The 24,584-nt window shown below is 45.1% G+C and overlaps 1 protein-coding gene and 1 non-coding gene across 4 annotated transcripts; both read right to left on the minus strand.

Moving 5' to 3' along the window:
- Window positions 1–499: 499 nt before the first annotated feature.
- On the minus strand, window positions 500–24,584 carry CEP68 (centrosomal protein 68). 3 transcript variants are annotated; one of them, XM_011381853.2, is made up of 7 exons: window positions 24,446–24,578; window positions 15,241–15,618; window positions 12,140–13,669; window positions 10,516–10,638; window positions 8,064–8,160; window positions 4,656–4,831; window positions 500–3,734 (listed from the first exon to the last, which is right to left on the minus strand). In XM_011381853.2, exons 2-7 carry the CDS (start codon window positions 15,574–15,576, stop codon window positions 3,711–3,713), a joined length of 2,286 nt encoding a protein of 761 aa, XP_011380155.1. In that variant the 5' UTR covers window positions 15,577–15,618; window positions 24,446–24,578; the 3' UTR covers window positions 500–3,710. The 3 variants fall into 3 exon arrangements, with proteins under 3 accessions (XP_011380155.1, XP_011380157.1, XP_023380017.1); XM_011381855.2 differs by lacking the exon at window positions 15,241–15,618 and having other exon boundaries at window positions 24,446–24,584; XM_023524249.1 differs by lacking the exon at window positions 10,516–10,638.
- Window positions 18,632–18,751, minus strand: LOC111732399. Its single transcript, XR_002777536.1, has one exon. It is a non-coding gene; the product is annotated as a 5S ribosomal RNA (ribosomal RNA).

The raw sequence follows: 24,584 nt of genomic DNA on the forward strand, positions 1-24,584 counted from the left end.
CTGCACACCTTTCCTAATTGGCAAATGATCAGACTAACACATGTGCTAATTTTGTTTCTTCCATGCTGAGTCAGATGTTGACTATTTTATCCTCCACAATTATATAACAAGTTGGAGGAGAGTTAAAACATTAAAGTAGAAAGCAGGAAAAATTTACTATTTGATTGTCCTAATTTTAGAAATTATATCCTTAAAAATTAACTGAAAACACAAATGCTAGGTGGAAATGATGAGAGAAATATATTTATTTCAGTGGAATTTTGCACATGTGAAAATTTTGTTAAATAGGACCTTAAAAATCCTAGGGTTTGTTTTTATTGTGGGAAACAAAAATCTTTTGCTAACACTGGCATTTTAAGGTGATAGAAATCAAAGACTGTTTCCTTGGGATTGACGTAGCTACCAAAAACATTCTTAGAGGCTTGGGATGTGGCTGTTGGCAACACATTTTATGGTGGGGTCTTGAATTCAATGATAAAATTTAAATAAAACCAAGCCAAAAATTATAGGTTTCTTTATTTTCACTAAACAGGCAATTTAAATACATGGTACAAAAATAAGTCGTAAGATTATTGTAAAATGAAATGGACAGAATATTCAATTTAATTTTCCATCTATGAGAATTTCACAATAAAATCATAGTTTACTTTGTATTATAGATGTGCTTGTTGGATCTATTCATCCTCTCATAAGGCAACTGAAAAATTAAAGTTATCGAATAGTTATTTGGGTGAAGATTTTAAAAAATGCTTCAAAAGATTTGTTTTTTGCCTTATAGTATAAAGGGGGAAAGACTTCAGAAACTATTTTCTAAAGTAGATAAATGATACAAATGTTAGATGTGATGCCACACACTTCAGTTTTATATAGCAAGTTGTTCAAACTGTCAGCTTATTCTTGATGAGTTAGCATAAAACATGATGTGAATTTAAGATGTAAGTATATTTACATTACTTAGCTTTGAAAATGCTAGTGGTGTTCTCCCATTGCAGTAAAGACGGGCTTACCACAAGATGTTTCAGCATGCTCCACTATTTGCTTTTATGAATATGCCAATATACCCCCATTTTCAAGTACACACATTTCAAGCTACTATGGGCTTTAAGTGAATAAAGGGAATTATCGCTCATCACATTATAAATCTAAGGGGCTGCTATGAATTAGCTTACTAATAAGTTAAGACTTCTAAAAAGTAAGCAGTGTTGTCTCTGGGATATGCCTGCAGAATAAGTCATTCTAGTCTGAGCAATAACTTCCTGTTCTTTGACCTTGGACTGAAACTTCCTTTAACATACAAACAAGATGCCATTACACCAACCCTTCTTTATCTTCCCATTAAAACTTCAAAACAATCCTATACTGACATTATCTCCTATTTGCAGATGAACTTAGTCATGGAGCTGCAGCAGGAACCCAGGTCTTCAAACTACCAATACAACTTAGTGCTGCCACTTCCCTGTGGACTTAAATTCTAATTTAAAGGGACTACTAGGGAATTTTACTACAGGTAAACTTGGGATTTCATAACCACCCTTATGTCACTGTAGGCCACCATTGTCCTTAAGGCTAATATGTACCACTACACACTGGCCAGCCAGGCACCTGAATCTAACCAGGCCATGTCTGCTGATGGAAATGCTGCTGGCAGCAACTTCCTAAGCTAAAACAAATTTAGCTTCAGTTTTAAGGGAGGCCTTCAACTTTTTATAGCACTGCTGAAGGTATAATTAGCAGTTGTGTTGCTATTCTTCAGTGGTATTCACAGCGAGGTCCAGAGTAAGCACCCTTCAATCGGTTGTACCTTATTTCAAAGGAGATAAACAAAATCACCTAGATCATCTCAAGGTGAAGTAGTACTTTCTTGGGAAACAGGGTACTCTGAAATAAAATACCCTGTGTAAATTCCTGTCAGTCAAAGCTGATTATAAATAGGCTGAATGGGAATAGAATGGCATATTCAGCATTCAATTACTATAACATTGGTCAGTTTATTTCTATAGCGTTGTCACCTTCAATTTTTTTTGCTAGAGACTTATTTTCATGACTATCGAATACTAGTAAATAAATGGGTTTAACTCCTAAGGGCTATCCAGTGTAACAGAGTCAGTGGAAAGACATGTAGCAATTTAAAACCATATCAAAGAGAAGGTAAAACATATCAAATTTTAAAAACAGGTCATTAGACATATCTGCCTTTTTAATCAATTCTAGGCTTTTATGACTTTTACATATATAATTATTTGCTAGGGAGGTGTTTTGTCTTTTAAAGTCTATGGAACCAAGATTAATACAGAGAATCTTAATACAGGCAGAATAATACATGGTTTAATAACTCTGATCATGCCTTTGAACATTATGGTAAATCATACCACAGTAGCAGCAGGCACTTGAAATACTGAATTTTATGTAGCTACTATTGAATTTTATAATCTTTAGAATTTAACCATTTAGTTTCCAATGACTATAAAGTCTGAGAAGGCAGAAAAGTTACATTTAATAATTAAGACTTTAGTTCATATTGAGGTGGATGAGATTATATGGCTCAGCCCCCAAATGAAAGTTCTTAACTTCCTTTAAAGAGGATAATTTTGAATAAATATTTTGTTCTGAGGGGATATTATAAGTCTGATTATACTGTTCCAACATCACTTTTGGGTTCAAGATGACTTGTTCATTTTTTTTTTATAAACTTAAAAGATCTTCCTTTCTTAAGCACCTTCCTCAAGTGAGAATGTGGAAGGAGTTTGAAAAAAGACCTTTAAGTGCTTACCTCACATGTATTTAAGTGAGGTAAGAACCTTTTCCTTAAGTCTTAGCCCACTGCAGTACTCAAAACATGAGAGAAAATGTGCTTTCCTACACATTCCTTCATGGCCCAGTAGAACTTTTTTTTTAAGTGCTTGTTGTAGAATCTGTGGTTACCAGTAATAGCTGATAATTTTGCTTTAAAAAGATACAAAATTGATGCTTTAAATAGTTTATCCTGAATTTATTTCTATCAAGGTATTTACACGTTGACTCTCAAGCAACAAAAAATTCCCTTTTATCCTTCACTATGGACAGCCTTACTTTCTGTAATTATCCATGCCCTTCCCTTGCCTGACCTCCTCTTCCACAGGAGAGTAGGAATGGACAGCATGCATCCTCCTAGAAGTACCCTTAAGGTGGATTAGTTCCCTAGCCCTGCTTAAGTTCAATGGTAGTTCCTGAAGTGCCTGGTACATTTTCCTTTAAGATATTAGTTAGGTGGGCTGATGGAGACTGAAGCCCTAAGCTTCATTTTATTAATAAGACCCACGTTCCTGGCCAAGCATTTACTCTTGGGTCCTCCTGTATGCCTGGGAGTAAGTACCAAGTATTTGGTATTTTTTCTTATACCAGCCTTCTTTAAATGATCTTAGCAGGTGGACTAGTTTAGGAGCTCTATCTGCTCTTTTTAACGGAACAGAGTGGGAGGAAAGACCTATGAGCCTTATTAGCATCTTATGAAAAACTGCAAAGCCATATGCTCTTTGTGGAGAAGCACCAAAAGGAAAACCTTAGTTTGGAAGGGCTCATTTTAAATAATAGTAACTCAATAGCCCTTAACTTCAGAGAAGAAGTGAAAGGCATTTGAAAGCTAGTACATTATAGTTTACCCCTTAATATCAATGTTAAATGGCTCTTACAAGGACTTCCTGAAAGTTTCCCACCAGCCAGGTTTTGACAGATTACATCTCTGCCTGAGAAGATGCCTGAAAAAGAAAGAGAAGCATTTGTTATAGGCAGAATGCTACAGAGGAAGAAATGACAACAGCCATCACGTGCTTTCATTTTAGAACTAAAATGACTATTGCTCCAATTTCTTTGATGTAAATACATGGATTCCCTGCTCTTGACATACCTGGATTTTATCCCTTACCTTCTTTTGTCTACAGTGAATTCTAACCTAGAAAATCCGAGTTAAGCACTACATTTTGGTTGTAGGAGGGGCAGTTTCAGAGATAGTATGGCCCAGTTGTAGAATCATAAAGAACAATGGGCAGTGGCAACCCCACTGCAGGCACCAACCATCTCCCGCCCCAACTCTTAGCCTCTTACCTATTATTCTGTTTGACTTTCTAAGATCAAAAGAAAGTTGTACTTTTAAGTATCCAGGCCTGTTATCCTCAACTATCCACCGCAGCCCTTTTGGGAACGGAGTGTTATGGGAAGTTTGCAGAGACCTTTAGTGGGGAAGGAAGGTGTGGGGAATTATCAGAACTGAGTCTCTGGGCACTTGGTGCTGTCAGGAGTTGCTTGGAGATGGACCAATGAGCTGGGCAGACATAAAAATGTAGGTATAGGTAAGTTTTGCTGCTGTTGTCCTTGGGTGGTAGGGGTGGGCATGAGGGACTGCCATAGAAATAGGAGCATGGGGCACCCTAGTCTGCAGCAGGCTTTAAGCTAAATAATGGAAAGCACTGCAGTGAGCCTTCCTCACCACAGGAAGACCCCCAACCTTATGATGGCAGCATCTCCCTTGTTTAGTATTAGGGGCTTCTACCATCTCATTTGATTCAATAACTCTTGGCTCAAGTTTCTAAGAAGCAGCCAACTGTTAGAGCAGGAACTCTACCCTAATCCAGCACTGGGGTCCTAGGACAGATGTTCTTCTCTTGGGTTACTCTACTTACCAGGCTAATTCCAGTCACATCAGCACTCCTATGTGCTGCCAGTGGTGTGTTGTCAGGGATGAGGGTGCAGCCAGCCAGCATGTCCAGAGAGGCTAAGATAGTGTCATACAGGTGATCTGCTTGGCTCTCCAGCTCGCTGGGCTGCTTCGAGATCCTCCCAAGGACATCCTTTAACACTAACAAATAAGGTTCAGAGCACTTAGGCCAAAACAATCATGCAGGTGTATTTTCAAAAGAACATACAGTTGTAGCATTTCACACAATAGGAATATGGCATTAGTTTTAGAATGTACATCCTTAACAGTGACTCTCCAGGAACTGCTTTTGCACAGAGGATCTATGTTAACTTCTGATTAAAGCTAAGAGAATTTCACTGGCTCCATTTTGGAATTACATAATTCACAAAAAAGCAAGAGACATGGTTCTGTGGTGTCTGGTACTGACTTTAATTTTTTTGGTATTACCTAACTTTTAGAGATAAGGCACCAGGCACACACAGATCCTGTGGGGCAAAAGGCTTAAATGAAACAAAAGAACATGCCAACATTAGGGCTCTGGGTCCTACTACCAGGTCCTATCAATTTCTGTTGGCTGGGATGCTGTCATTTAGCATGTGTACGTACGAGTGGTCTGGTACCATTATTTGTGAATGCTTGTGAACCTTTTTGTGGGTCTTAAATGAACAGGCTTCAAAAGAAAATTATTTGAAAGCAGGCAAAGATGAGATGGTTAGTGATGCCAAGATTGCATCCTATAGGCCAAGTGTTCATTTGAGGAAGGGATGGGCTAGGTTCAGAGTGCATCGCACACAGCAGGCTTATTCTCTTAAAAACTTTATTTCCTTTGTTAAACACAAAGGCTGCTTTAGCTTCCTGTGCATTTATCAGCTGTGTTAACACTCTCCCTAGTTTCCTGCCACAGCTGCAACATCTGCCAGCAGCGGAAGGGAAAGGGGAAGCTGCAGAGGATGCTGATGGGTGGGCAGAAGGAGCACAAGCTAGTTCTGTTGAGATCGGTTCCCAGGGAAGCCACATCAGTGCACCGTCATCAGTGAAAAATGCCGTCCTGACAACTCATGAGCTGGCCCAGCCTGGCAGAGGAATGCAGCCAGGGTATGCAGCACAGCTTGTCTGTAACGGCGCCTAGAGTGGGCTCTCCCCTTCACCAGAACTTTGCTCAGTCCCGCAAAGTTCCCTGTTGTCAGTGGAATTCAGGGGACCTTTATTTTTTTGAACTTTTAGAATGTTAGAATGTTTGAGGTCAAGTAAAAGGAAAATTAGGAATAGGAATGAAATCTTTCCCAGAGAAATTTTTATGTTTTAATCGATACATGCATACAGGTTCCTGGTTCAGCTTAATGCCAGTAGATTCCAGTCATGTGATACAGTATGATGAGGAGTTTGGGTGGGAGACAGGACCATCAACACACACACTCGAATGTAGTGAAAACCTGCCGGATTTCCATGGGGAGGCCTTTGGCAGGAGGCTGAGACTCGGATATTTTGGAGGGGGATCCATTTGGCTTACTGTCCCTACAGTTATACGCTGGCAGAGGAAGAAAGCGGGCTCTGACAGTGTGCTCTGAAGACGAGACCAGTTGTGCACCTAGCCCAAGACCCTGTGAATATCAGGGGGAACTTGTGATTTTCACAAAACAGCCAAGTTTCTGATTATACCAACAGAGGTTCGGGAGAGGCAATGTGTTTATCTGAAGAACCTGGATACATATCTGAAAAGTCACAGAAACCCCAGAGCCTCTTATTTTGGCAGTAAAATAGCTCTACAGACTCTTTTCAAGAAAGTCAAAGTGGGATGTACTTATTACAAATTAAGCACTGGGAAGTGATTTTTTAATTGAAAGTCAAAGAACCTATAGCTTTTAAGAAGCCCATTGTTACATGTGGCCTCTGGGAAGTTTCCTGGTATTGAGCGACTTCTTCACTGATGGCAGCGTGGGAGCCAGCAGAGATGGGCTGGAGCCAGGCTGCCACTCTCGTGTGGCCCAAGGCAAATTCACAACCCCAGTGAGGTGACATATGACATGACATATCAACAGCTTCAGCACAGTGTCTGGCACACAGTGTTCAGTAAAATGTTGGTGTAATTACAGGCAGCAAATGAGCCTGGCATACTGTATTTCTGCCTCCCAAAAAACCAAAATACCCTAGTGCAAGAGAATACCAGAAGAGCCAAAATAAAGGCGTCCAGAGGACAAATGGTTCACATAACCTGTACTGGATAATCACAGCCCTATGGAAAACCTTGCAGTGGCTCCATGGCTCACAGAAACCCCTCTGCCCATTCAGTTCTCCACCCCAGTGATTCTTCTTCCCAGGAACATTGGGTAACATCTGGAGATATTTTGGGGTGTCACAAATGGGGAGGAGGTGCTACCAGCATCTAATGGGTAGAGGCCAGGGATACTGTTAAACATCCTGCCATACACAGGACAACTCCCCCTCACAACAAAGAATTGTGTGGCCCAAAATGTTGATCGTGCCCAGGTTGAGAAACTCCATTTCATACCACCTCCCTACTATGTACCTGCCCATTAATTCTGCTCAGGAAAGTGCAACCTCATTGACTCACAAGCCCACGGGTCCTGCCCAGCTTTGCTTACAGTTTGCTTCCAGCGTAAACTCCACCTCACTCCAAATCTGAGGCACAATATACATGGGGTCTTTTAGCATTCAGATGTTCAGTCTTATAGGGAATCAGGGACTGCTTTTGGGTGTCTATCAGTTACTCGCTTTAACTAGTATTCTCCTAGTTTATCCTTATATCTGCTGACAGCAAGGGCAATAGTGACTGCAAATCCATGCACCCTGCATGCTTAGATGTAATCAAAATCTGACTTTCATTTTCTTAAATGAGGAACCCTCCTACAAAATGGACTCAAGCTTAATTTGCACACCACTGCTACCCTGTCCCCTTTCATAAGTTTTTTTAGTTTATTCCCTTAGAATGTCTCTCAAATCCTAAAACAAATCCTTCCCCAAAGCAGATAAACAGGGATTCAGCCTTCACTGGGAAAGGAAGGGAAACCCCTAAGAGCTCCCCGCTGTGCACACCCTACCAGAAAACCAAGGACAGCCAGATTAAAACCAACATTCCCACCCAGGACATCACCAGGAAAAGATAAGAGCAGGAGCAAGAGTGTCATTTTTATAGGCTCGATGCGTGACTTCTCCTCAGCTTACTGTATGACTTACAACTGCCTCATGGCGCGGTTGTGGGTTCAGTGACGATGTGAGGGACTGCCAGCAAGTCACAGGAATGTAAGGCAATGGGTGCGTGTGGGAGGGGCTCCAGCACTATTGGCTCCTTACCAGTGACAGTGTGGCTCCCTGGACTTGCTGCTGAGAGGCATTAAGCACTTGGCTAAATTCAGAGACTCAAACATCTCACCTGGGGTGTTCTCCAGTAGGCATTGAAGAAGAATCTCCCCTTTCTGTAAGACACTCTCCGTCAGGGACTGGTGTTCATCCATATCTTTCTTAAATTGCTTAAAGCATATGAGAAAAAAAAAAAGAAGAAGAAAAAAGCTTCGTTACTATCATTTTTAAAAGTTATTAAAAATGATCTCTCTCGTGGTAGCTTGATTCCCCTATAACATGGAAGATAAACCGAACCCAGTCTTTAGAACTCTCCAAGTAAACAGTGTTAACAGTTTAACTTCACCTTCTATGAGCCCAAGGTAAATATAGTCAATCTTTTTTTCTGTTTATAGTTTGACAAAAGAAGAGTTTTCCTTGGCAGCCTGGCTCATGAACAGCTTGGAGTCAGGGTTCTCTTTAAAAACTCACAGGGCCATGGGCTTCTCAAAACAGTCTTCTATTCTAATAGACCTGGTAAGAGCCACAGGAGATTATGCTAACCTGACCACAGGGACCGCTACCTCAGCTCACATCCTCTCTCAATGTCCTGCTCTTAGACCTTGGGAAGGCATCAGGGAAGCTGTGGGTCTCCTAAGCAGCTGATTTATTAGCCCCTTGCAGGTATCATGCCTTGTATTTGATGGTTTTTGATGTTGCCTTAGCTGCTATGAAATATAAAGTCAAGTCAATGACCACCACTTTGGTACAGGGTACAGAACTTAGTTCGCATTTTGAAGTTATAATTTTACTCTTGAATTTACTATATACCTGTCTTCAGTTTTCCTTTGCCGTAATACCTATGCTTATTTTATTCTTTAGTTCTCTTTGTAGTTTATATACTGCCACAAAACCACTGTGTTATTAAGACAAAGTATATGAGGCAGAGTCACAGTTAAAATATGTGAATACACACCCATACCCATCCTTATGTTAAGTATCTAAGCATGGGTCAAGGTAGCTCATATATATCATGCACCATTCTGTGTAGGGGAGGGGCTGACAGTGCGGGTCCCACAGTTGTCTGGGTGACACAAGAGGGCTAGGCTTCACTGACCTGCAGGGCTAACTCCCAGCTCAGATCTCTGCTCTACCCACAAAGCAAGAAAGTTGCTTCTGGCTAGCTTAGAAATCGAGGCACAGAATGGAATGAGGGAATGAGTTGTTTTGGCACCAGTGAGGTACTCTGGAAAGGCCACCCAGGTTAAGTCCGACAAAGGCCATTTCCTCTCTCTACAATGGAACTCCCCCGAGCCTCCTGGGGGTGGGCCCTGCACAGCTATGTACACACACCTGGGCGCTGTGCACGGAGGACCCTCATCCTCAGCCTTCCTCTCCTTCCTCAGTGCACTCTGGGCAAGGAACTCCTGGCAACCTCTCTCCACACAACAGGAAACAGCATTCCCACTAGGGTAGGGCAGGGCAGCTGGCCCACCCAGGCAAGGCCCTTCTCTTACATTTTAGTTGGCTGCAAGTTTGAAAACAAAGGCCTCCCTCCGGCCTGGGTGTGGTGAGAGCTCTGAGTAGGCTCAGCCACTTGTAAATAGCTCTCTCTTTTGCTGAAGGCACAGGGTCAGGTTATATGGTGGCAGAAATTCAAAGAACCTCTTCTAGGCTAGCATCAGGCTCAAACTACAAATACCCCTGGCTCCTTCAGAAGGTTATCAAGGCTTGGCCAACCAGACAAACAGAAGTCACAGGTAGTTCAGTCAAGGTTAATGTTATATTTAGGGTAACTGTATATTTATTATCCAATTCAGAACATGAATGGGAATGAAGGGGGACATATTGATAATTATGCCAGAACAGCAGGCACAAACTCACCCTAAAAATACCCGATTCAAAGTCATTAACTAGAACCACATTTAAAGAGATTTTTAATATAACAAAATCTCAATGAAAAAGAGGCAAAAATACCAAAAATCAAAACACACTGAGAAGCAAATTGAGTTGTATTTTTGTTTAAATACCATCAAAATAACCTATGTATATTCTGGAGTCAGTACAATTTCAGCTCAAATACTTAAAAGAGCAGTCAGTATAGTCCCACAGAACTTTGTTATGATAGGAATGTTCAATATGGTGGCCAATAGACAAAAGTGATGATTAAACACTTGGAATGTATCTAGTGCACCTGAGAAGTCTGAATCTTTTAATTTAAATAGCCATATGTGCCATAGTAGTACAGATATATGTTTATCAATCCCTGAGATATTTGGAAAATTACATTGCAAATCATTCTTAAGTATTTTTGATCAGGATAAGTATGTTTTTTTCTCTAAACTCTATTTGGCCTGAGAAATAACTTACATTTTACAGTTTTTCAACATCAAGAATTTTAAAAGGGCCTCTGATTAGATTTCAGGTAAAACACTCAACTAAGCCACAACATAGCAGCATCAGTTATTTGAGTTTTTACTTTGTAATCAAGTAATTTAGCCACCCCCGTTGTGAGTGAACAGCCAGAAGCCAGGACCACATATTACCCGGTAAAGCTGCAGAGAAGACTTGAGACCTGTAAGGTCAGACTTGGGTGGAGTCAAGTGGTTGGTAACGTCTGCTACGTTATATAGCCAGCGGATCAGCTCTTCTAGCTGACAGCAAAATGTCTGTGTAGACAAATAAAAAACATGTGCTGTTTACATTTTCGAAAGGCTATAAATATCCAGGAGATTCTGAGAGATGGACTATGTACCTTTCTAATACATTTCTTCACCTGAGTCTCTAGTCTCCTCTCTCCTCCCCTGCCTGTCCCCCACCCCATGACTTCCAATCTCCACCAGGGCAACAGGAAGAGCCCCACCTTGCTTTGGTCTCCCCTCACCCTGACGTGATACCAAAAATGACAGAAAATCCAGCCCTGAATGTGGAAACAGGGCAGCAAAGGTGAGGGCAGGGACAGGGAACAACCCAGAAGAGGCATGCCTGCCCACAAAGACCAATACTTGGGTCCGCACCATTGCTAACTATTGAATTGTTCCTGGGGAAAACGTAGACATAAATGACTATAATCGTGACTACCCCGAACATATGGCTAAAAACAACTGAATTAAAACTACATGTCCCTGTTCTGTTCTGAAACTGCCCAGGAAGCAGGGCCCCTAGACTCCTACTAGGCACCCATCCTGGGGAGGCTGTGAGCCAAGTACGTTACCTCACTGTCGCTCGATCTTTTACCACAAAGGAGGTCACATGCTATCATATGTCCTACCTGCTTCACAGTACAAATGAAATCATCCACGGGACGTGAAGGGCAGTGCTGAGAACCATCAGTGGCGCGGGCTCATCGGTACACGGCCCTCTGGCTGACTGCCCAGCTGCTGTGCAGACGTGGCATCCATGTGCTCACCCAGAGGGCAAGCTGTGGGACTCTCCCAATGTATAGAGGGTCCCATTCCTCCACAGCTGTGTCAGGACTGTGCAAAGCCCTCAACATGAATTATTTCATTTAATCTACACAATACCCCAAAGAGGCAAATCTCTACATTTAAAAAACAAACTCAAGAGTCAGAGCAGAAATTTCAAAGACAGCAGTACCATGTTTCAAATTCAGATCCCCCTGACACTGATGACCCTGTTCTACATAGTATTAATTTTATCTCCAGATAGTCTTGTGTGGTCCACAAGAGCGGATTTGGTGGCCAAGAAGTCTAGGAAATGGTACATCTAATGCCCTAACTCTGCAGTCACACCACTTTAATAAACGGAAGCTCTGAGCCAGAGTCCCGCAGTCGACAGTGCACTTACTTTCATTTAACACAGTGTTTCCTAAAGGCACCTGAGCACCAGCCCTCCTTGTGCAGAGTACTTCTTGACCCTCAAGGTCAAGAGCCTTGGGAAGCAGCCTAGGGTAGTGGTTAAGACCTCAGGCTCCAGTCCTTGCTAATTGTGAGTGGGCAGGTTACCTAACCTCTCGCTGCCTTTTTTTCCAACTGTGAAATAAGAATAGTCCTTATTGGATAGTGAACTGTGAGGATTAGATAGGAAAAAAGGTACAGTGTAGTGCCTGGCACATAAAACATGCTCACTGTTACTAAGTTTTATTATGTTAGTGGACTAGTGGAAGAAAAAATGAGATTCTACACGAAGCCTCTTAAATGTTGAGTTTACCTTCACACACTGCATGAGTGATTCTTTCTCCTGCTCTCCTCCTCTTCTGGGAGGCTGCCCTTTAGCATCTGGGTCTGAGAATGCCTGCTGGTCCAACATAGCAGGCAAGGAGGAGCGTGTTCTTAGTGGTCCAGAGCAGAGGCCCAGTGCCTGGCTGCTCACCAGACTCCCGTCCCCTGCGGAGTCCCTTGCATGAATGAAGGAGCGCAGCAAAGAGTGGTTCTGGCCCTCAGAGCCCCCGGACCCTCTGAGGGCAACCCCAGAGGGAAGCTGGCTTTGGCTGGAGTCCGATGGGAAGGAAGCGGGCCCATCACTGTCTGACACATCCATGGAGCTCTGCCCTTCTGTAGCCCCAGTGGGCAGGGTCACAAAGGTTGGACTGGAACCTAGACACGAAACCAAGCTAGAAACCTGTGTCAGCCGAGGAGGCAAGGCAAGATACTCGTCGTCACTTTCCAACTCCTCTTCTGGTCTCCACCCAGGCTCCGTGCAGGGAGGGCGCAGAATACCCTGGCTGGCCCTCTTCTCTCTTTCAGACCTGGATGAGGGCCACCCTCTGTCACATGTCCTCTGCTGGGGAGAGCCCACCTTGAGGTGCTTGCCTACAGGTCGCCAGTCCTTCATACATCTCAGGACTGGCTCTCTGCTATCCCAAAGAGCATCCTTACTGCCTGCGGCCTTGGGGGTAGATGCGAGGTGGCTATGAGATGCCAACCCCACGCCGCCTCGCTTCTGGGGCACTTTAGAGTGACACTGCTTAAGGTTTGGCTCTCTGGACCCAGAGAATGGCAGGGCAGTGGCCTCCACTGGTGGGCAATTGTGGGAGACATTAGTGGGTGACTTTAGGGTACTTGCTGGGGAGATAGAAAAGCTATCCAGGTCTACACCCGAGTCCTGTAGGACAGGATCAGCCAGCACATGAGTGTCAAGCTGCTTTAAGAGCTGAGACCTGGGCCTAAGTGGATAAGTGTAGTCCAGCAGGTCTTCATACTCTTTGTTTGGGTTCCAGAGTGGGGAGTGGCGGTCGGGGGAAGGGGGCAGGGAATTCGGCAGCACACAGGCCCAATACTCGGCTTGGAAGGAGAGGCGCCTCCTGCCCAGCCCAGGCGCATCACCCCCAGAAGACACAGGCTGTGGAGACCACTGGAGCCGAGGCCCTGGCACCACCACAGAGGGGGCCAACTGGGGGACGGCCAGCTCTAAGGAGGAGGAGACCTTGGCAAGGGAGCAACTCTGAGGCTCCGCCTTCTCTTGATGACCCTGGAGACTGCTGCCCGGGGATGAGGCAGAGACGCTGCAGCTGGAAAACTGAGGAGCAGTAGCACCTGGGCTCACGGTGGACCTCCACTTCGAGGAGAAAGGGAAACCTGAGATGTGAGGCTGTTGGCTGAGGTCCAGCACCCGCGGTGACTCAACTGGGGATAGGTCATCTTCTATATCAGCATCATGTCCTGAGCAAAGAGCTGTGGCTCTGGGAACAGTGAGAGTCTGAGGTAGCTCCTCTGAGGCAGAAAGCCTGGTCTCCTCCATCTGCAAGAAGAAGGAAGAAAAAGCACTCTGGTGACAAATCAGGAGTTTTCTTTGCAGGGCCCAGATGACATTCCGGAGAGATCTTGAAATGAAGAGTCTGCTATTTGATGCAAGAATCAGACAGGGAGACTCAGCCTGCTCCAGGAAGCAGACTGTCTTCCCCAAACTGACCCCACTCTTAGTCCTTTTAAAAGTTCTTCCTCCACAGACAATCAGCACTCTGTCATGATGGAACACACTGTCTAACCTTTGAGAAGCATGTCCTCAATCATTCTGTCACTGACAAGAGACACATCCCAACCGAGCAGGCAGGTGACCCAGCAGGCTTCACCCAGCTTAACTCACAAGCCAGTGGTAACTGAACACTGGCAAAATGAGTCATTCATCTCAGGCTCTTCACTTTGAAGTTTTAATCTGCTCAGTGAAGAACTTGCCCTGAGGGAGGCTAGATAGTACAGTGGTTAAGAGTATGGGCTCTGGAACCAGAGAGACCTGGCACCAACCCTTGCCACTTTTCAGATGTTTGACTTTGAGCTTGCTTCCCACACCTGGAAAATGGGGAGGGTAATAGTACCACTTCCTCAGGACACAAAGATAAAATGAGCTCATGTGTGAAAAGCACAGGGTGAGAACTCAACAAACAACAGGAGTTACAATAATAATCATCAGACTCACATTCATGAAACAGCCCATTTCTGTTTGCTTATTCGCTTCCTGCCCATTGAATCTGACTCACAGGTGCCCTGAGCCTCCACTGTCCTAGATCACAGGCAGGTGGCCCTGGCTTGTTTTCTTCTAGTTAGGCTCAGAGGCCCCTCACAGGATGGAGTGCCACAGGGGCAGTGTGCAACAGCCAAGGTCACAATGACACTAAAGAGATCAAAGCCAGTCCCATGAAAGGCCTTGGCAAGCTGAACATAGTAGGATGTTAGAACTTGGAGGGACAGGTCATGCAGGTCACCTTCCCAATTATACCGAGGGCCTGAAAGATTTGGCGATTTGCCTGAGCTCACAAAGCTAGGAAGGATTCCCTGCTCCATGTGACTCCCACTAGGTTAAGGCTGCTCTACAGTCAGGGAAGCCCAAGAAATTGTCCTTACCCAGAAACAGTGATGGCCATCCCAGGGGCTCCAGGGCTCTACTGGGTTCCCTGGGTCCCAAGCAGATAGTCTCAGAGCCTTTAGGAGCCCACAGCCCTGGACCCTCCTTCCCTGTCTCCACAGTACCCCATGAAGCCTTCAGATCATCAAGGCAGAAGCAGGACATGCCCCTGCCATCAGAGATCTCCTGACAGGCAATAGGTCTTGGCCATAGCATCCCTGGTCCTGAAAAGGTCACCAGTCACACTCCTGAGGAATAGGAGATGCGGTAGACAGAGCCCTCTGCTGGCCCCAAGGCCCGACTCTCCAGGTAAACCTATAAAATAGAAATCGTCACACCCAGGCTCCCCCAGTGTCCCACCTTGTACAGCGGCTAAGAAAGCACATAAGATGGTGACAAAATGCTGAAACACAACAATCCCAAAGGGCAGCATTAGGGAAACCTATCGTTCTGTTGGCCTGAGTACCTACCAGGCTTCCCACAGAGTGCAGAAGATCACCAGTCCCCACGCCAGGAGGAAGCAGGCAATCGAGAGTAGGATGAGACGCACCAGCTATCGGTTCCCTGCTGACGTTGCTGGCCTGTGGCTGGCAGGCTCCAGAGGTGCAGCAGGCAGGGGCAGGTAGCCCTTCTGTCCCCCACACAGAGGAAGCAGGTCCTCCCTCGGCTTCCAGGCGTGGCGGTTGCTCCCCACTCACAGGCCCTGGGATATCCACCTCCTGCTCCCTACAGCTCCGCCTCCCACAAGATGGGCACGTTGTGTCCGTGGATGCCTCCACCTCTGCCTTTTCCTCCCCCAGGGCCATTTACGAGTCCCTAGGTCAAGGTTCCTTGAAGCCTTCAGCTCCCTACAAAAGTGCAAAAGGGAGAGAAAAAGATAAGTTTTCTGTATCTGTATGCAAGAAACCTTGCTTTTCAATGATTAAGAAAAAAATGTTTTTGGCCAAAGAAAAAAAAGAACAAATGATGGCTACTTCCTCAGAGAACAGAGGTCCAGCTTTTCCTCGGTACCAAATCCTTCCAAAGAGAATGTAGGAGCATAACATTTTGTCCTCTGCTTTTATATGGCCCATACCAATCCCAGCAGCAGGTGCCCGGAGGGTCAATGCAATTTGGTTGGTCCAAATCAGAGGCAAAGCTTGGTCCTGACTAAAGTCACCTTTTTGTCCCTGTCCCTTCAGCCCGCTCCCACAGGCTAAAAGGCCTGGCCTGGTCCTTCTCTTTGCCAGAATTGCAGCTAATCTGCTCTCTCAATGCCCCCATCAGCAGGCAGCTCTGGCCTGGCTCTGACTGCTCTCCTCCAGAGAACAGCAAGTCAGGGCATACCTGGGCCTTGGCTGAGCCCAGCGTGCCCTGAGTGCCCGCTCTGCCCGCTCAGGACCCTCTCAAAGCACAGAAACCACGCCCCATCTCAAGGATGGCAGGTGACCAAAAAGAGAGAGAAGCACACCAGGCAGCCAGGCAGGCAGGGAGAGAGAACAAAGAAGAGCACTCAGGAAAGGAAGAAGAAAGGATTTAGGAGCTGGATCTGAAAATGGGACCATTCCAATAAGAGCTTCAGGACAAAAGAGGGAGACCCCTTCAGCCTCAGTGTGCAAGCAAGGGCTGCTGCTGGGAGCACAAATCCAGGAGGATTTGGAAGCCAGGAAAGGGAATTGTAAGCGCCCAAGTTTCAGCAGCCACCTGGAGTGCACTGGGCCAACTTCAAAGTTAAAACCTAGACACAAATAGCCTTGTTTCCTCAGAGAGCAGGAGGTGAAGTGATGGCAAGTAGGTGGAAGCAGAGAAGACTAAGAAGGTGGAGGAGGCTGTGGACAGTGGGCTCACTCTGCTTAGCTCACACCAGGAAACACAACTGAGTGGGGACAGCTCTACCCTGAGACCGCCTGTACCAGAGGGTCCTGCCCTGGCTGCATGGGCACTCAAGACTCCAGACCAATTCAGGGGCCACCCTAGAGAAGAGCATACACTTCATATGTACTCTCATTTACTTCTCATAACCACTATATGTGTCAGGAACTCATCAGAAAAACGATTTTTTTGCACAGTTTCAAAATATGGTTCAAATATAAAATGCACCGCAGATCAAGTATCCCTCCAACCTTGTCCCCGTTACTCCCTCAAGCAGGCTAGTGCACAGGGCATTATGACAATGCCCGGCACATAGTACACACCAACTGTCAGCTAGTGCCATCACTGTATGACACAATCAGTGTACTAAGTCACCTCACAAGGAACAAAGAAGTCCAAAAGAGGGGAAAAATGCTGCCAATTTTTCCTATAAATCAAGCAAAATAATGTAATACTAGATCCACAAAAACAGGTCAACAGTCTAATTTTGTGTGTCTCTCATCTCCTAATCATATGCAGACAACACAAAAACCTATTTCATCCTCCTCCCCTTTTTTACATAAAAGTAGCAAATTGTATAGGACATGCTGTTCAGAACCCTGCTTTTCATTCTTTTATTTTAAACAAAGTACCTTACAGATGGTTCCTTAGCAATACGCAGAGAACTTCCTCTTTATCACTGCCTAATACTGTATCCCACTGTAAGGCTGCACTCTATTTCACTGGTCCCTTTCTAGTGGATATTTGGGTTATTTCTAATCTTTTGCTACTACAAACAATGCTATGATGAATAGCCATATACACACATCATTTGCACACATGCTAGCACATCCACATAAACCAGAAGTAGAACTGCTGAGGCAAAGGGTACCCAGGGTGTACTTCTGGCATATGCTGCCAAGTGGCCCTCTATGGGGTGGCATCAATTTACACTCCCATCAGCAGCATGAGAAGGTACCAGTTTCCTACGGGAGGCAGGTCCTCTTATCCTCATTTCACAGTGAGGGAAACCAAGGCTCAGAGATTCAAATCCAGAACTGTGTGACTACAGAACCCAAGCTCTTTATGAACCACTTAGGGAACAAGTTACAAAACAGAGAGGCACATGAAGTAGAAGAGGGAAGAGACTGGTGGAAGGGCAGAGATGAGTGAGTGACCAAGGCCTGCAGAGAGAGATTCTCATGGAGCCACATCCTCACCTTGTGGCTATTTCAGAAACTGCACATGAAGATATAGGCAAATTGTTTTCACAACTATGGCAATAAACTAAGCTGGAAAAATTACGGCAATGGCTGAATCTAACCCGCAGCCCCTAGTTTCTACTTCCTGCTCCACTCCTAAACTATCTCATTGGCCTGTGTCAGGCCGTGATGGGTGACTGCTAATCCCGCTTTTGCTCCACTACTCCCCCTCCACTAAAGGGGACTGGAATAAGACCATGCCAGGACAAAGCAAAAGTGCAAACAAATGATCTGTCTTTGTTTTGATGAGGTGTTTTTATTTGTCTTGTCTGGATTTCATTGTTCAGAAAAGAAGGTATCTATTTATCCCTGGGGGGTGAGGAGTGATGAACTAGAATTACAAGCTATTTAGGAGACACATCTAGGTAACTTTCAAGTATACACACAAACCTGAACTAGGATAACAGTGTTGCCAGAGGCTCTTCAGAACCCAGGTAAGGTCTGAATTCAATGATATTCATAGAAATGGTACTTGTGAAAAGAGAGATTATAGGATCTGGATAAGCAGTTCCTTCATAATCTTGTTTATTAATCTTCCTGAGAAGTCTTGCTTTCCCCCCTGTGCTACACAAGTTTATTATGAGAACTAAGACAGATACATGTAAAAGAAAAGAATAAAAAGAAGTCCCTGAGAGTTCATTCTAAATTGTATTAAGATGCTACAAAATACATAGGAAATCAATTTAGGTAGAGATTATCAGGGAAAACTCCTTGAAGTAACGACCGCTGCAAGCAAACCATTTTATTTTATTTTTTATTTTTTTTTATACGCGTACAGCACCTGGTCTTCCTAGGTGGTCTCCCATTCAAGTACTAACCAGGCCCGACCCTGCTTAGCTTCCGAGATCAGACGGGATCGGGTGTGTTCAAGGGTGGCATGGCCGTAGATGGCAATCCATTTTTAAAACATCAATCATGTTGGAAGAAAACAGTGGCCTAGCAAATATACAAGTTTTGGACTTCCAGGGCTTAACCCTGTCTGCATTTGCCAGGTGGGCATCTGTAATACTACATGAACATCCAACCCTCATTTCCGCGGATTCTAGATTTTACATATCATTCCTTCTGGCCCTCTTGAGGATGAGACCGAAGGTGCAGGATCCTGTTTGGACCCATCCAATGAAAGAGAGCTTACTCCTTTTCAAAGTACCTGATGGACTGCTCAGATTGATGAAAATTACTTCCTGTGCTGGACCGACACTCTCCCTCAGGTCAGTAGCTTTAAACAACCTGCTACTCTCTTTCAGATCACACATTTTACAGTGTTCCTGGGGGCTAGCAGCTCCATGTTACGCAGAGTCTTCAGATGGCCTCTTCCCTAAAAGGGAAGCAGCAGAAGGTTGGACTGAGTGGCTGGAGGCCTCAGAGCACAGACACAGAGAAAGGTCCGTACATACCAGATCTGCCCTGCCCTTGGCCAAACCAAGAGACAAGCCACATAAGCTTCAGAATATTCTAGGGGCCACTTCGACTGTTAAAGTTCTCCACTAGTTTCCAGGACTTGCAGAGGCCATATGACCTATCAGATATAATTAGGAGTGATGTAGGCTTGGCTCACTCTTGCCCTACAGTAAAAATATGCTCTCACATCATGTATGTTGTAACACTAACTCCATTGGCCTGGACATCTGACTCTGGTATCTGCTGAACCACCCTCATGCAGTCCTGTCACAGCTGCCAGGGCTTCCTCCCACTTGCTCCTATCTAGGATGGAGAAAGGAGGATTGGGAATAGAGGTGCAGGGGGAAGGGTGATGTTCTTCTCTTAATTAAACCATTCAAATATATGAACGATCAGCTAGGAGAGCAATCTTCCTTTAATTAAAAACAACAACAACAGCAGCAACAAAAAACCTTCCCCAGGATTCTTTAATCACAAGCTCCCTTTGAAACAGTCTGATTGATACCAACTCTGTTCAGGAAGCTCTGTTCCTGCAAGGGCCTGTCTCTGCACTGGAACACACAGGCAGCCACCTACACCAGCCAGGGACCAGGTGCTGCTTGACAGAGCAAGCCTGACCAGCTCAGGGGCTAAAGCCTTGACACTCCTTTTTGCCTTCACGGGGGGGCCACAGGTATAAGTGATAACGGTCATGTACGCACAGTGGCAGAATCTGGCCAAGGAACCAGAGGCTCTCTGTGCTGCTCTTTCTCTAGGAACGTGAAACTGCCCACAGGGAAAGGGGGAGGGGTGGGATAGAACCTAACACTGTCACGTTGCTAGAAGGCTTCTGGAGGAATTAGATTGACAGGCGAAAGGAGCTTAAAGGCAGAAGCCCATCTAGGCGTGGGAAACAGCATGAAAGGGGGTAAAGAAACATGTGAGGGAGGCCAACAATAGGGGCAGTCACAAGAGGTCCAGGCTTGCCTCAGAGCAGGGTGGGTGCTGGCTACACTGTGGCTGGAGGTTTAAAACTGGGAGGCCGATGGCCAAGAGCGACCGCCGTTTCCACCTGGCTCCTTCCCTGGTTGTAGAAGCCCGGAAGCCTCTCGGTCCTCCACATTTTCCCCTTCTTTCCCTGTAAGGCAGGTCCCCGAGTGCTGTGTCCCTCTTCTTTGCAGGTGAAAGCAAAGTGAAAAGGAAGAACAGGAGAGGCAAAAGAACCTGGGAAGCACAGATGAATCTCCCATGGTTTGGCAATGAGCTGATGCTATCCTCAGGATCCTTGGGCACCAGCTGCCCCCTTCCATTTCCCCTAAGGCTATTTCTCTACCTTTTGCTTAGTCAAATAAAGGGTCTTTCATTGGGTCCCTTTAAATCAATGTGGTGGAAAAGTTGCTCTCCCCTTGCTTTCTCACTTGCTTACTAACTGGGTAGCTGACTGACTGGGCCCACCAGCCAGCCTCACAGGCCAATCTTCTAACTTGTGAGAGGTCTTTGGATGGTCTTCAAAGAGATGCAACTGCCATATCTAGAAGGAACGTGACTGAGCTCCTAGGCACCCTTCTCCTCCACCCCAAGCTCTCAGGCTTCCTCAGCAGTCAATAAATTGTTCCCATCCAACAAAACTCAAAGTACGAGGATGATAAGGACTGAACATGTCAATCACTGTACCTTCTGTTCCACTGAAGAGCAAGACAGAAAAATAGCATCCCTGTAACAAAAAATCATTCCTACTGTCTCAGGAAGCTGGCTCTGGACCACGCAGATGCAGCTCCAGAGGCCACTGCTTTTACGTACTGACAGTCTGCTGTGAGCCCATCAAGCTACACATATGAAGACTGATAAGAATTTTATTGATTTTCTTAGAGATGCTATTAAGATTGTACTCACTTTATCAAAGTGTCCTCTTTGGAGAACCCAGGGGGAAAAATTCTCTGGTCTTAGTAAGAGAAACAGCTGTTTCACTGAATAGCCAGTTGGTTTTATTTTATAGGTATTAGCAAAACTGATAAAATTTTTCCTCTTTGCTCTGGCTGCTAGGAAGCTCAGGACCAAACCTACAGACCCAAGTAAAATATATAGGATGGGGAGGTACTCACCTATTGTACTGATCTTACCTTTGACTTCCTCTTACTTTTCTTTTACTTTAGCTGCCTCAATTACTTTTATTAAAAACCCTAATACACTGAAAGTATCTTAGGAAGATTCCTCAAATCATTTTTGGAACAAAATAGAGGAACTGTTAAAAACAGAATAAGATAATAGAAAAAAAGCTCCTAAATCCAAGACTTCATCCCTATACCATAAGAAAACAAAACTTATCAGTACTTTTAAAAAGCAAATGCAGATACTTATGTTAGTACCTTCCTACCCAAAGTCTGATCCATGGACCAGCAGCATCTGCATCACCATTGAGCTTGTGGGGATTAGATTATCAGGCCCCACCCATAGCCTTGGAATCAGAATCTGCACGTTAGCAAGATCTCCAGGTAACTTGGCAAGCACAATAATGTTTTAGAACCACAAGGTTAGCAAGCCTGTTTTAGCACCCCAAAGAACTATAAACTATAACGGCTTTACAAGCATCCACTGAGTGTCTATCTTATGCCAGGCACAAAGGAAAAGGAAATTTATGGTCCTGTCTTTGAAGTCTGTCCAACAGGACACTAGAAAAAGCTTACATCTAGTGGCAGGTTTTTAATGGCTAATTATAGATTGTCACAGCTGTAAGGGAGTCCCCAGAAAGAACACCATTCCCTAGAAAGGATTGAAGATTCTTTGTGGCTACACTGAAAGCAGAATCAGAGACCAGAATTATCCTGTAATAGTTACAAGTGAGGACTGGTATTCATTTTGGAAACTCCAAATAATTTTAAGAGGAACTAATGTGCAAAGGGGACTCACAGCTGGAAGGAAATGTGCAACCTAGCCTGTTTCCTGCAACCAGAGAGTGGTACAGGAAAACCTGGAAGTGAGGCAATATCCCTTGAGTTACATCTGCCACCTTTAGGTCTGGCAAGTAGGTCCAGAGCCAACAGGAAGACTTCTTCCACTTTTCACAATGTTTGTGAACAACTTTAAAGACAGGAACATTTCTTCATGAGAACAGATTTAAGCTATAAGGAGAGAGGCCACCCCAAGTTCACCTCCATAAGCTCTGCCTCTCTCTGGCCGAACCAACCATCCCTAAAGATTTGTCAGCCACACCAGGCTGCATTTGATTTACTCCTACTCATTTTGAGTAACAGACCACATTTTGAGTGTACCCAGTATTACTGTAGTACTTGCCAAAATGTTATTTGGCACTTCATCCATCTCTAGAAGGTAATAATAAGACTAACAGTATAAAGAGTTCATTTTCTATGGAATACAGGCAAACCTTGGATATATTACAGGTTCAATTCCAGATGACAGCAATAAAGCAAGTATCAAAATAAAGTGAGTTGTAATCTTTTTGCTTGAAGAGTCTGGCCTTCAATTTGTATAAAACACAACATCTGTAAAGCGCAATAAAACGAGGCCTGTATGTACTTTTACTTGGGCAGGGGGGAGTGGTTCTGGAGAAGTTTGAGATTTTTTAAAATCAATAAACACAGAAGGACCATAAGGCAGACAGACTCTGAAGGGTCAAGTACTATACCGATATTTAGTATTAGTGAATCTGTTCAAGTGTCTGTTTATTTTTATCCTAACAACTGCTAACAGCTACTGATCATTTCCTTTGTGCCAGGAACTACACTAAACACTTTGTCAATATTATATTTAATCCTTAGAACCCACAGAGTAGGTACTATTTCCAACTCCATTTTACAGATGAGGAAATGAAGGCACAGAGAAGTTAAATAACTTATCCAGAGTTAGTAACATGGCAGAGCTCAATTCTGATTTGACTTAAGATAGCCAGAGCCCAACTGACTCTCAACCCTGTAAGAATAATTGGCCCAACAAGTTAAAGTTATTAAAGTTTTTGTTTTTTCAACTTCTTGGCTAGATTGCTGATTTTTGGTTTGGCTTCCTTCAATCACTGAGTACCTTCTATGTTCCAAGCATTGTGCTAGGGGCTGGGGAAACCACAATACAGCATGATGTATAAACAGGCAACAAAATGTAGTCCAAAAGAGGGACTGATGAATAGTTGTTGGGTAGGGGAAGAGCTTTAAAAGCTTTCCAGAAGAGGTGAAATTGAGTTCTCTGCTCTTTCCTGTGCTGAGTGGCACAGAATTGACTGATCCAGGTGGTGGAGGAAAAAAAGGACGAAACGTGGGGACTTTTACTTCTTTTAATCAAGCCCTAGACCCTTGACTTCTCTGCCCGACTTACTGTCAGGCATTTTAACATTCTTCATACTCTGGATCCAGGAACTGTTAGGGTGTTTATGAACGCTACCTATTTTGGGGCGCCTCTTCCAACTGCTCGATGAATTCCCAGTAAGATTCAGTCTGTCCTGGCAGGTTTCTGCTCACTTTTATTGCAAATAATACACCGACCACAACCTAATAATTATAAAGGGCCTGAAATAGGTTTTGGACATATACCCCTGGGCTGCTGAGAGCTGTTCCAGTAACAACAGTTGGAAAGGGTGGCCTTTACACACAAGAGTGAGACATCTTGCTTTTTCCCCTTGGCAGCCGTGGACAGCTGCATTCAAGGTGACAAGAGAGCATCATTCGTCTCCATCTTTCCAGTGGGAATGACCCAGAGCTGGTGAGAAATGGTGTCTGCATTAGTCCGGATCGGGAGCAGTGCGAGTTCCTTACTGCCTAGGCCGCCGGGCGAGGGCATAGGATAAATAGGAACGCCTAGGTCGAGGCCCTGAGGGCAAGTGAGTTCTCCCGCCGGAGAGGCCGAAAAGCCGAGCAACTGCGAGGATGCATGGACATGCGCGCCCCCCCCGCCCCGCCTCGCCGCGCTCAGGCTTTTATCCCCGCCGCATGCCTCCCGCGCCGACGCCCCGGCCGCGACCCGCACCCGCCGTTCCGTCTGCAAAATGAAGCTGAAGGCACAAGTTCCCCCATCCCCAAAAACTCTTTGTGCCCTTCCAGGTGGAAGACCCGAGGCCCGGCGACCCGCCCGGCCCGGCCTCGCAGACCGGGAAAGACCATAGGGCAGAGGGGGCCGGGCCGCACGGATTGGGTACTGCCTGGGCCGCCAATCCTCGCTCCGCAGACCGACCGACACCCGCACTTCGGCCACTACCTACCGCGCATCGAATGCTTCGGACGCCACAGCCTGGTCACAGCCACACCGTGCGACCACCCAGAAGCGGGGGTCCCAGATGGAGACCGTGGCCCGAGAGCCGGAGTCCGAGCGCTGGGGCGGAACCGAGCACTGGCCACGCC

The sequence above is a fragment of the Pteropus vampyrus genome, unplaced genomic scaffold (genome assembly GCF_000151845.1).
Source record: "Pteropus vampyrus isolate Shadow unplaced genomic scaffold, Pvam_2.0 Scaffold453, whole genome shotgun sequence".
NCBI lineage: Eukaryota > Metazoa > Chordata > Mammalia > Chiroptera > Pteropodidae > Pteropus > Pteropus vampyrus.